Here is a 13,095-nt window from a genome sequence, read left to right as displayed (position 1 = left end):
AATAAAACCAACCTGTATGTTCAGAGAAATGAGACTTACTACTTCAGAAGAATGCTCTGATTTATATCCTTCCTGACTTCTGGCCTGCCTCCTCACTTTCCCTATTAACATCCACCTATCCTGGGCCTCCAGATTTCCAACGGAACAGTTCACCTCAGTGAAGCTGATCATGCTAATGAGTTCCTATATATCACAACAAGCATTAAATGCACTGTCTTTTTTAGCATATTTTCTAAAGACAGTTCTTTCCTCCAATAGATGTAACCTCCATTTTAATCTGCTGAGAAAAGAATTTTGCTCAATCTCTGTCTTGCATCGAAAATCATACCATGTAGGCATAAGGCCAGTGGAACATAGCAATTGTTTTCTCACTTCTCTGTATATTCCTAGAAGTAGTTGACATCCCTACACAGTTGTCAGGTTGGCTGGCAGCAAGGAAGCTGGGGACAGGGGCTTTGCTATTTATTTCAGCCATAAGTCTGCCTTAGACCAGAAAACAAGGAATCATTTGGAAAATATTTGTTAAGTATGTTTTCAATACCAAGCACCACGTTTGGGTAAGGGGAGGAAACAGTCAGGTATGGAAAGAGATTTGGTACCTACTTTTATGGAGCTCAGAAACCACCCACCTAAATGAGAAAAGAACATGATGCACCAGATGACAAACAAACAAAAGAACAAGACAGGATTTAGGGCCAGAAGCACCTTCATGAAGACTCAAGCCTGATACCTGTGGACAAGGCACTGCGTCTATTTGAGGCTTATTGTGTTTATCTATAAAATGCAGCAAACATTCAATATTTAACTCACACGGCCATGTCATCAATCAAATAAAGAAAGCACAGGTTCAAGTCATAGAAGCTGTAAAATATAGTATCATAACAATAGCTGACGTTTATTAAATGTTATCAGGTATCATGCCAAGCCCTCCTTTTTTAAAAAAAAGTTGGTCTGCTTTTTAAAATCACTTTGTTGGACTATAAAACTAAGAGAATACAGCACATAGCTGGCATAAATCAAATATGCAAATACAGGGATAAGGAAAAGATTCACTGTCCAGGTAAATGAAGACAGGCCATCAGCCTCAACACTCCATATATTTCAGTTACGAGCCCAGTTTATGGGAAGACCACCCTGGAGAGAAAATCCACAACAGATGCCCTAACACCAGCTGACAATACGGTCGGCCGTGCTCAAAGGCTGGGAGAAATCTGGTCCAAACGTAATATGGCCCTAGTATAAACACTCTAAAAAAGAGCTTGATTGATTCAGATGATGTGTCTTGGATTTTCTTGGGGATGAAAGAAGCAACACAAAGGGGTTAGCCCTCTCAGAGTACAAAGACAAGGAGAGAAGCACAAAGGAGTTACTGCCTCTATCTGGAGGCTTCACTCAACACAAAATATGCAATGACCTGAGGTGACAGGCTGCAGCCAAGGGGTGGCTCTGGGGTGGAAAGGAGCAGTAATACTCCAAACTTCCTTTTCCACAACAGGGAAGAGAAAAGTAACATATGCTCGACATGCAGTGATCTTTACTTTGGAACAGAACTATCTGAACAGACACACCCAGCAACCAAAAATGGCATGACAAATGATTAGTAAGTTCACCCATCCATCCATTAAAATATTTACTGAGTTATCAGTGTTAGATACAAAGCAAAGCAATGCCCCAGACATCACAGATATGTAAATAAATGAGGTGCAATAATAGTTTAATAAATTCCAGGGTGGGGGTAAGAGGAAGATGCCATAGACGGGGCAGAGGGTTGGACCCTAATCAACACTCCATGGTGAAAGTCAAGGAGGGCTTCTTGGAGCTTGAAGAATTGGTATAAATTTCCCCAAGTGAAAAGAAATCATTGTAAGTTTGCCATGCAGAAGGAAGACCTCAGCAAAGATCCAGAGATGTCAGAGAACGTGGGTAAGGTATCCTTAGATCCACTGATCAAGAAATGCACCATCTGGCAAGACTTTCCATTTCTCTGAGTATTCTGTTATAGGAAAAGTAATGATGGAGTCCTTGAACAAATTCTTGTGGCCTGGGTCTCAGCTCCAAGCATCCAGAGGGTTAGTTGCTGGAAGAGGAAATGGTGAAGCAGGCTGGGTGGGGAATGCTGTAAAATGCAGGACACTCGCCCCTTCTTGAGGGACAGCCCCAGCGCAGCTCTGGCCAGTTCCTCCCACCTGGGAATGTGAACCCAGGACTGCCAAGTCCTTTTATTATTTTCTTGAGAGAAACAGAGAAATCTGGATTTTTATGAGAAATTTCTTTTTTTTTTTTTAATGTTGGACACTAATTCAAATAGGAATTTTTTTTTCAAGTACAGGGTGGGTCCAACAAAACCCATCTGGGGACCAGATTCAGTTTGTGGGCTGCTAGCCTATAACCCTGCACGTGGGCAGAAATGAGTCACAGAGCAGTTGCAGGCCAATGGATAGAGCCCAGGGTTGGAGGTGGTCTGGAACTAGTGAGAATCCTGGCTCTACCACTTACTGTTGTGTAGCTTTAAAGACACTACTCAAGCCCCCGGGTCTTGTTTTCCTCATCTGTATAATGGAATAATAATACCTGTCACAGAGGGGCTTAGATGAAATAATGCATGTAAATCCCTTCATATAGTCAGTTCAGTTGCTCAGTCATGTCTGACTCTTTGCGACCCCATGAATTGCAGCACACCAGGCCTCCCTGTCCATCACCAACTCCCGGAGTTCACTCAGATTCATGTCCAACGAGTCGGTGATGCCACCCAGCCATCTCATCCTTGGTCGTCCCCTTCTACTCCTGCCCCCAATCCCTCCCAGCATCAAAGTCTTTTCCAATGAGTCAACTCTTCGCATGAGGTGGCCAAAGTACTAGAGTTTCAGCTGTAGCATCAGTCCTTCCAAAGAACACCCAGGACTGATCTCCTTTAGAATGGACTGGTTGGATCTCCTTGCAGTCCAAGGGACTCTCAAGAGTCTTCTCCAACACCATGGTTCAAAAGCATCAATTCTTCAGTGCTCAGCTTTCTTCACAGTCCAACTCTCACATCCATACATGACCGCTGGAAAAACCATAGCCTTGACTAGAGACCTTTGTTGGCGAAGTAATGTCTCTGCTTTTGAATATGCCATCTAGGTTGGTCATGACTTTCCTTCCAAGGAACAAGTGTCTTTTAATTTCATGGCTGCAGTCACCATCTGCAGTAATTTTGGAGCCCCCCAACATAAAGTCTGACCCTGTTTCCACTGTTTCCCCATCTATTTCCCATGAAGTGATGGGACTGGATGCCATGATCTCAGTTTTTGGAATGTTGAGCTTTAGGCCAACTTTTTCGCTCTCCTCTTTCACTTTCATCAAGAGGCTTTTTAGTTCGTCTTCACTTTCTGCCATAAGGGTGGTATCTGCATATCTGAGGTTATTGATATTTCTCCTGGCAATCTTGATTCTAGCTTGTGCTTCTTCCAGCCCAGCGTTTCTCATGATGTACTCTGCATATAAGTTAAATAAGCAGGGTGACAATATACAGCCTTGACATACTCCTTTTCCTATTTGGAACCAGTCTGTTGTGCAGATGGTTTAAGGAAATAATCCCAGTGGGTGGGGGGCGGGGGGAATCCCACGCTAAATAATGAAGTGCTGTCGACCAGAAAGGATACCTGGAACTATAAGATTATTTTTTAATGGAAAAGTACTAAGAAGTAATAAAAGCCTGAGCACTGTGCTGTAACAGTAGTCAACTATTCCAACTATGGATAGTATCTCATTATTGTGTTTTGTAATAATATATGCAGCCATTTTTTCCTATACTGTAAATTTCTTAAAACAAATGCATTTGTAAGACTGTAGAGCCTCATAATTTTTCCCTTTAACACTGCAGTGTAAACTGTGTTGTTGCTATACAAATATTTATTATCTACCCAGTACATGTGCCAGAAGTTTTTTTTTTTCCCCCAAAGTCGTAACATAGATCATGTCACACCCATGTTTAAAATCCATCAACCATTTCCCACTGCTCTTAGCATAAAATCCAAATTCCTGCCAATAACCTCAAGGCTGTGCAGGGTCTGGCCCTTGGTCACTTCTCTAACCCCTCTTCTGCCCCTGTCTGCCTCACTCATACCCTGCCCCTGGCCCTGCTGACCTAGGTGGATCTCATAGGTGCTTCTCTCCCCTGAGTCTGCTGCTCTGCTTCCTGAAAATCTCATCATTCCTGTCAACAGAAACCTCCCAAGAGAACACACCAGCCATGCCAAATCTGTTCACCTGAGTTTCTTCCTCATAGCATTTTCCAGGAAACAAAATCACTTTGCATATATATTTGTTCTACATTCTGTCTCTCTACACTAGAATCTAAGTTCCCAGAAGCCTATGCAGGGCGCTCATCTATCTTGCTCACCTTGGAATCCCCAATACTCATCGCACAGGAAACACTCAACCAATACTTTGCAAATGAAAAAAAAAAAAAAAATGATCCCAGTGCCCATTGTTCCCAGCGTCAGATGATCCTGAAGTTATCACATCCAAGTTTCTTCCCTGAACTAGTTTATCCAAACCCTGGAAAGCAAACATTTGAAGAAGCAGTAGAGTGAAACGGTGATAAGCCCATTCTGCGGGTCTGCAATGCCAAGGTTCAAACCCCAACTTTGCCATTTATTAGCTGAATAACCTCAGGCAAGTTGTTTAATATTTCTGAGGCTGTTTTATTATCTGTAAAAGATGAGACTTACTTCCTAGGGTGGTTGTGAAGATCAGATAAGTTTAACTGGGATGAAATGCTTAGACAAACGCTAGATATATAATAAGCACCATGTACATTTTAGCTACTGATTTCATCTATTTCCTCTGCTGTTGCTGACGTCCAGTTGCTCAGTTGTGTACAAATCTTTGCGACTCCTTGGACTGCAACACACCAGACTTTCCTGTCCTTCACCATCTCCTAGAGCTTGCTCAAACTCATGCCCATTGAGTCGGTGATGCCATCCAACCATCTCATTCTGTCATCCCCTTCTCCTGCCTTCAATCTTTCCCAGCATCAGGGTCTTTTCTAATGAGTCAGCTCTTCACATCAGGTGGCCAAAGTATTGGAGCTTCAGCTTCAGTCCTTCCAAAGAATATTAAGGATTGATTTCCTTTAGGATTGACTGGTTTGATCTCCTTGCAGTCCAAGGGACTCTCAAGAGTCTTCTCCAAAAGCACATCTATTTCTTTCTTTATTTTTCTTGCCCTGACTTGCTTTTATTTTTTATTTATTTTTTTAATTAAATTTTATTTTTTTTACTTTACAATACTGTATTGGTTTTGCCATACATTGTCTGTTCTTATTGCTGAGTTCAAAAAGGCAATAACTTTGTGAAGGCAGGCCCCCACAGGAAGGGAATAGAGGATGGAGCTGTTTGTATGGTTTTTGATGTACATATGCTTACATGATATGAGGCTAGGAGTGAGACATTTACCCTTTTTGGGGGGGCCTCAGTTTCCTCATCTATGGGCTTCCCCAGTGGCTCAGCAGTAAAGAATCTGCCTGTAGTGCTAGGAGATTCAAGAGATGTGAGTTTGATCCCTGGGTCGAGAAATTCCCCTAGAGGAGAGCATGGCAACCCACTCCAGTATTCCTGCCTGGAGAATCCCACGGTCAGAGGAGCCTGGCAGGCTACAGCCCACAAAGTCACAAAGAGTCGGACACGACTGAAGCGACTAAGCACGCATGCATCTTCCTCATTTATAAAAAACGATAAATCTAACCACAAGATAGTATAAAAATTAAATAATCACTGTGGAATAAAATAACTCTGGGGCTGTAAGCATTGGCGAATTTTCGGGGAAACATGTACAAGATATTCAGTGAGTCACTCTGCTTTGCAGTTCAAAGCTGGCTGCCTCCTGGTACAGGTATCATACATAGGATACGGAGGATTCAGATAAATGAAGGACTCTGAAAACATGTTTTATACTCTTCTACTATTTTCTATGACTGTTGATTTGCCTGACAATTTTGTGGTCATTTTTAGATGCCTTCTTTAGCTATTATTCAAACAGGGAAAACATGCAACTCATTACACTCAGTGACTTGCAATAAGATATTCTAGTGTTTAACATTCTCTCAATTGGCTCTAGAATGTTACTGACATATCCATCAGTGGAGACAAACATTTTAAAACACAGTGGAAGTGAGAATTAAACTACCATTTGAATATCTACTGTATATTTTACAAATATCTGACTAAATTCCAATTAATTCCACAAGGCTGATATTATTGTCGTTAGTCATTTGACAGCTACGCATGCTGAAAATCATAGACACTGATTTAGTCAAAGGTCATGCAAAACTGGTAAATGCTGGAGAAAGATTTAAATGCAAGTGTCATTTGCCTTCAAATCCAGTACTTGTTGTTGTTACACAACTGTGTTCTACTTCCCAAAGTTCCTGTCTTGTATTAGCTCTACTGCAAAGACCTGATGAATGCAGGTAAATAATATCAAGACCTATGCATGCATTTGAAGCCAGAGTAACTAATAGAGGAAGACTATAGTTTCCACTATATTGCCAACAAAAAAGAAATGCTTCATTTTTAAGAAAGAAACTGACATTGTTTATCTTTCATAAAGTTTCAAGACAAGAAACCTCAAGAAAAGAAAATAGATCTTACTATACAATCAAGAGGAATAGAAGAATAAGGCTGGTCAAGGCACTTATTGTGCAAGCCTCTCACTGTACAGAGGAGACAAAGATCAGGCTTTCCTGAAGTCTAACAGCTTTCTTTTTAATAGTTCCCCCTACTACAAAGCATTCAACTGACACCTTGCACAGCTAGCAGGAAGTTATCAAACCACCTCTCTGGGCATCCAGACTCCCTGGTTGCTCCCAAGAACCTACATACACAGGAAAAAGCATATTAGAACCAATCAGAGCATCACTTACTCATTTTCCCAATATGTTACCAAGAGAACAGAAGCAGAAGGGTATGGACTAGGGAAATGAAAAGGACAGATACGTGTTCTAAACCCATCAACAAAATTCTCTGACATTCTAGCCAGTTGCTTCCAGACTTTTGGAATGAACAATGAAAACTGCAAACTATAAAATGATTAGCTTTCTGCTCTGCTGACAATGGCAAAAAGAGGAAATGAGTTAAAAGAGGGGTTGGAATATCTCCATGCATCCTCTACAAGCCACTTAATTATCTTCCATTAACACTGAGCTGTCAGGATTGGCATCAGCCTGTTAACTTACTTGACCTTCCTCAGCCTGCACCTCGTTACCCTACAATGTTTCATGTTTATAAAGATAGGAGACTCCAGCTGTTCCAGCCTGAGAGAACTTAATTTACATTTGGCCTTCATTAAGATGAGAGTCAGAATCATTGAGACCAAATGGAGAAGCCAGACTGCTGGGGGTTATGAAAAATTCAAATGGCATTTTTCCTTTTATCTGACAATTCTTATTAAGGAGACATACGTCAACCTAAAACACATAAACCTTAAATGAAAAAGACACGATTAAAATTCCATATTGCAGAACTAGGACCCAAGTGGCGTTGCCCATGAGCCACGGTGGTCCTAGTACATTACTTCTGTCTTCTGGGAAGTCTGAACTCCAAATTCTATCCAACTGCCTCTGATATTTGATTCCAGGCTAAGTACAAGGAGCACATGAATGACAGTAATACTGAAATGAGTGGTCAGCTGTGACTCCTCCACCTAGCTCACCCTTCATGGCCAATCAGCCTCAATGTCCTGCTGACATTAATCCCTAACAATTTTGGGAACCTGTCTCCTCTCCATCCCACAGTGCCTAATTCAGGTCTCATCACTTCTCACCTGGAGAACTGTAAGAGCTCCTTATTGTCCCACTCAAGTCATTCAAAATATATTTATTGAGTACCCATTATGTGCCAGGCATTTGATTAAGTGTAGGGACACAGCAAGGAACAAAATGGACATCACCTCCATCTTCCTGTGGATTACAATGGTTGAAAGGGGTGAGCTTTATACAAATCATTATACAAATGGACATGTCATTACAATTTATGAAAGATATCATGAAATAAAATTGAGAGTAAAATGACAGGGCTTCCCTGGTGGTCCAGTGGTTAAGAATCCGCCTGCCAATGCAGGAGACACGGGTTTGAACCTCAGTCTGGGAAGATCCCACGTGCCTCAAGGCAGCTAAGCCCATGCACCCCAGCTACTGAAGCCCAAGTGCTCTAGAGCCCTGCTCCACAACAGAAGAGGCAATGAGAAACCCGAATACTGCAACTAGAGAAAGCCTGCAAGAAGCAACCAAGACCCAGCTTAGCCAAAAATAAATCAATTAATGTTTTTAAAAAGAGTAAAATGACAAAAGACCTCTGATTTACTTGAGAGTCAGAAAAGGCTTCTTTAAATATGTGACAGTAAAACTGAGATTTACATGATGAGTTAGAACCAATGGTGAGTAGAGGGAAGAATATTCAATCAGAAGGCACAGCGTCATTTAAGGCCAGGGATCAGCAAACATTCTCTATAATGACCCCGAGAGTAAACGTTTTCAGCTTTGCAGGAAATGCAATCTCCATCTCAGATACTCAGATCTACTACTGAAGTACAAGAGTACCTCAGACAGTACATAAACAAATAATGTGGCTGGCTACCAGTAAAACTTCACGGCCACCAAAGTCTTAATTTCATCTCATTTTCACTAGTCACAAAACATGACCCTTCTTTAAATTATTTTTCAACATTTGAAAAGGTAAAAGCCATTCTCAGCTCCCAGGACATCCAAAAGCAGGCAGCAGGCCGGATTTGGCCCATGGCCATAGTTGGCCAACCCCTAGTTAAAGACTCTGAGATGGCAAAGACCTGGAGTGACTGAGGCACTCTGAGTGGATCCTTATGGATGGACTGGAGAGAACAAAGTGAGGGACACACAGTAAGCAGTGGGGGAGGTCAAAATGATGTCCTACACCATCTTCTGAGCCAGATTACAAATTTTGGAGCTTATCCTAAGAGCAAAGCAAGGCCAGTGAAGTGCTATAATCAGAAAAATAAGAAAACTGATTCTTGGGGAATTCCCTGGTAGTCCAGTGGTTAGGACTTGGCACGTTCACTGCCAGGGCCTGGGTTCGATCTCTGTAGAGAACTAAGATCCCACAAGCTATGTGGCATGGGCAACAAATAAATTTTAAAAAAAAAAAGAAGAAGAAGAAGAAAACTAGTTCTTACTCCCCACCACACACACATTTTCTTACTCCTAATCCAATCTTTTCACTCTGCCCAAGGTATCTAGGATATTTCCTCCCTTGGCTAACAACCATCCCTGATCTCTCTCACCAAACAGTCCTGGTCTCATTTCCTACTACTCTCAGGGAAGCCTCCCAGGCTCCTGTCCTGGGGCCTATGTACTTTACAATAACAAAAAACAGTCTCTCTAAAATATCCTTTTCTTCTCTACTAGGCAAAACCTCCAGTCATACCTTGAGGCTCATCTCAAGTACCTTGTCCAGGAAGCAAATTACTTGCCCCAAAAGCACTTTTCATATTCCGGTATCACAGTGCTCAGCACATCTTTTGCTAGCTCTGGGTCCATGTTTCTACCCTCTTTATGCTTCCCCACCACTGTTTCCACTGGACACTGTGCCCCTCGAGGGTAAGAGTCCTCCTGTACCCATGCCCCTGCGCCTACCATACTGCCAGTTGATGGCAGGACCACAAGTAAGATTTGACAAATTAAGGAATTAATGAAGAGTAAACACCTAGCAACGCTGTGAACTTGCACAGTCTCATGTTCTGATGTTGAATGTGCTGCTGAACAGTTAGTGAAGCTATGTGTATGCGTGTATGCTAAGTCGCTTCAGTTGTGTACAACTCTTCGTGATCCTATGGACTGTAGCCTGCCAGGCTCCTCTGTCCACGGGATTTCTCCAGGCAAGAATAGTGGAGTGGGTTACTATTCCCTCCTCCAGGGGATCTACCAGACCCAGGAATCAAACCCGTGTCTCTTACATCTCTTGCATTGGCAGCTGGGTTCTTTACCACTAGCGCCACCTGGGAAGCAGTACTTCCCTATGTCTCAGCTCCCCATAGGCCCACTAAAAAGAAGAAACTGCTTCCCACTTCTCCATACACGGATGCTTTTCAGGATATAAGGGTATAAAAGCCTTTAGAACCAAAAGCGGTTTTGTGAATCTGCAGGCAGTAACATCAGCACCACCTGGGAGCTTGTTAGAAACCCAAATTCTCAGGTCCCATCTCAGGGTTACTAAGTCAGAATCCACAGTTCAGTAGGTGATTCATTTACACATTAAAGTTTGAGAAGCTATAAAGCCACTGGCACGCTTTAAGGAGAAGATGCAAAAACTGATTTTAGAAGTTGTTTTGATTTTGAATTTGCAAACACAGTAAAACCAAAGGATTCTCAGCAAGGATTCCTGGGTATGCTTACCAAAAAATAAAAATCAATGTAAAAAATCTGAAACACAGGTTTGAAGCTCAATGTTCAGGTAGTTTAATACACAGTGAGGCACGGTTTAGAGCCTTACTCAGAAAATTCTGAAATGGAATCGACTAAATGAATGGACATAATCACAGCCAGGCAATCTAGATATTATTTTCTGTGAGTTTTATTTAGCTTACTTTGATCTCAAGCACATAGGTAAATATCCAGACAAGCTTATAACTGCATGTATATTAAGATCTCCTGGGATACAAAGCACTAAGCTGGCTACAAACCAGGTGTCAGGAAGATGCTGGTATTGCACCAATGGCCACCTGTCCCATTCTCCTCACCTAATTTAGAATGGCTGTTCCTCACCTATGGCCAACAAGGGTGACATGGCCAACCCATCTGTTCCTTTGTGCCATGTTTAGGCTGGCTTAAAGACCACCACCACCCCTGTTACTGGTACTTCCTGGACAGGCAAGCTTTAAAGAGGGTTTCAGCACTGCATGACAAATGGGATGAGCTGGGATTAGAGACCAGGAGACACCGGTTTACATTCTGGCTCTATCATCTGTTTGGGGAAGTCATATAACCCTCTCTCTCAGCCTCAGTTTCTTATGCCATCAAGCAGGCAGAGGTTGCTAGAATGAAATTAATTAAAGCCTATCAAACACAGAATAGAGTGTGGGGGCAGTGCAGGGCAGTTTAGTAATCTGATTTCTATTTCAGGATATTTTGGTATCCAGTTTCCAAAGTGACCCAGTTCAACTCACTCACCTTCTAGATGGAAAAAGTGAAGCCTGGGATGAGAATTGCTTTGCTCAAAGTCACACAGTGTGATGCTAGTAGAGTCAGAATTAGGATCCTGAAACCCCGACTCCTTAAACATTGTATTTTCAAACTCCTAGCAAATACAGACATCTTTCTGCAAATTCAAACTTACAAAATAGCTCAATATACTAAACAAGCAACAACCCAAGCCTGCCTTAATTATCAATATCCTTTGTGCTCATCTCTCTCTACCCCATGGTGGCAATCCAAGGACACCTTCTCAGTACCCTGAAACTCCCCCAACCCCACATTTGAGTAATTGAAGAACCAACCCACCAGAGCCAGTAAATGAATCACTGCAGGTCTTACCCTTAGATGAATTCTCTTCTCACCAGAGCACTACAGGTTTTCAAGTCCTTACAGTTCCCAGAGGACCTGAACTTTCTCATGCATCCATATCTACCAGGAACCATTAAGTTGACATCACCATTCTCCGCACTTCATAAATGATCCTAACATCTGGAAATGGGAACCACCTGCAAGTGCTTTGTCCAGAGATCACCTTATCATATAAGGACATGGAAACTGAAGTTCAGGTGAGATGAGAAAGGCATTCCGTAAAATGCCACCAAGGTCAAACATTAATCACTGGGGGCTCAAAGTATGCAGAGAATGTTCCCATTAGAAGATCAGGACTTGAATCCCAGCTCTGCCACTTTCTAACTCAAATGGTAATTAACCCCTGTGAACTGCAGTAGAGCACTGGCTGTTATGAAAAATCACTTTCAGAGTTGGTTTTAGGTTCAGATTCTGGCTCTGTTGCATGCTTCCTGAGTCACTTAGGGTGAGCTGATGAATCTCTCTTAGTTTTAGCTTTTACAAAACACATAAAAAAGAAAAAGAAAACTAGGGGGTGGCTGCTAATAAGATTAAGTCACTTAGGGTGAGCTGATGGATCTCTATTAGTTTTAGTTTTTACAAAACACATGCAAAAAAAGAAAAAAAAACTACTTTATAGGGTTGCTGTTAGGATTCAAAGAGATAATCCCCATCAAATACTTATCATAGTGCCTTGTATGAGTTAAGCAGAATGACTTAACTGCTACTGAATCAATAAAATGGGATCAACCTTCTGAGAGTTGCTGGAAAAATCCAACACAGCAGACTTGAGCAGGGTGCCTGGTACGGATAGATTCCCTAGAAGGAATCCTCTGCTATTATTAGCAATCTCTCCCCAAGCCTGTGCACTCACCTCTTTTAGCCACAGAAGCTTCGGGGCCTGCATCTCCACAGACATTACGCCCCCCACGTACTGCAGGACGCTGTGCTTCGTCTGGTTGATCCGGTGGACCTGACTGACCGCCCGGTGATCCAGCCACATGATGATGTTTCGATGGGAATCCCCTAGCAAAAACAAGGAAAGTGAGGACACTGCTACATCCTTGTCGTTCTAATTCAAGGGGGTGTTTGTGGATTCCCAAGGGCAGAAATCTTCACAATCACTTCTGTAATTTCATACATCAACAGGGAATACCACCAGCACTGACTAGTACATCCCACCCAAACCTCCAATCTCCCTTCAAGAGATGAACTCTTTGAATATAGTTCCAAGGCTAAATGTCTACGCAAAAACCTAGTCATGATTCACTGATTAATTATACAGTATTGCCATTCATTCTCTCAACTTTTCCCCCTCTCCTATCCCTTATATCTAAGAAAAACTTTCCTGGACATATACTCAAGCAAAGAACCAATGAAATAAGCCTAAACAATACTTCAGTTTTTTAAGGTATGCCTCCTGGAAATCAGGACATATAATTTCAGGTATAATTATCATCTACATCTACATAACAGCTATTATCTGCTTACAGTCTCACTGCCTCTAGTCACTTTAATTAAAATTAGTTAATTTAAGTGCTTTT

The 13,095-nt window shown here is 42.0% G+C and overlaps 1 protein-coding gene across 15 annotated transcripts in view; it reads right to left on the bottom strand.

The window, feature by feature from the left end:
* FGGY (FGGY carbohydrate kinase domain containing) overlaps positions 1–13,095 on the bottom strand; it is a 625,499-nt gene that overhangs the window by 567,099 nt on the left and 45,305 nt on the right. For all 15 annotated transcript variants that reach the window (XM_012158173.5, XM_042248740.2, XM_012158100.5 and 12 more), the window contains one exon: positions 12,426–12,577. In XM_012158173.5, the coding sequence (XP_012013563.3) occupies positions 12,426–12,577 (152 nt within the window). The remainder of the gene's footprint in view (positions 1–12,425; positions 12,578–13,095) is intronic.

The sequence above is a fragment of the Ovis aries genome, chromosome 1 (assembly GCF_016772045.2).
Source record: "Ovis aries strain OAR_USU_Benz2616 breed Rambouillet chromosome 1, ARS-UI_Ramb_v3.0, whole genome shotgun sequence".
Lineage (NCBI taxonomy): Eukaryota > Metazoa > Chordata > Mammalia > Artiodactyla > Bovidae > Ovis > Ovis aries.
Note: the sequence above shows the minus strand (reverse complement) of the source record. Positions and strands in the feature narration are given on the sequence as shown.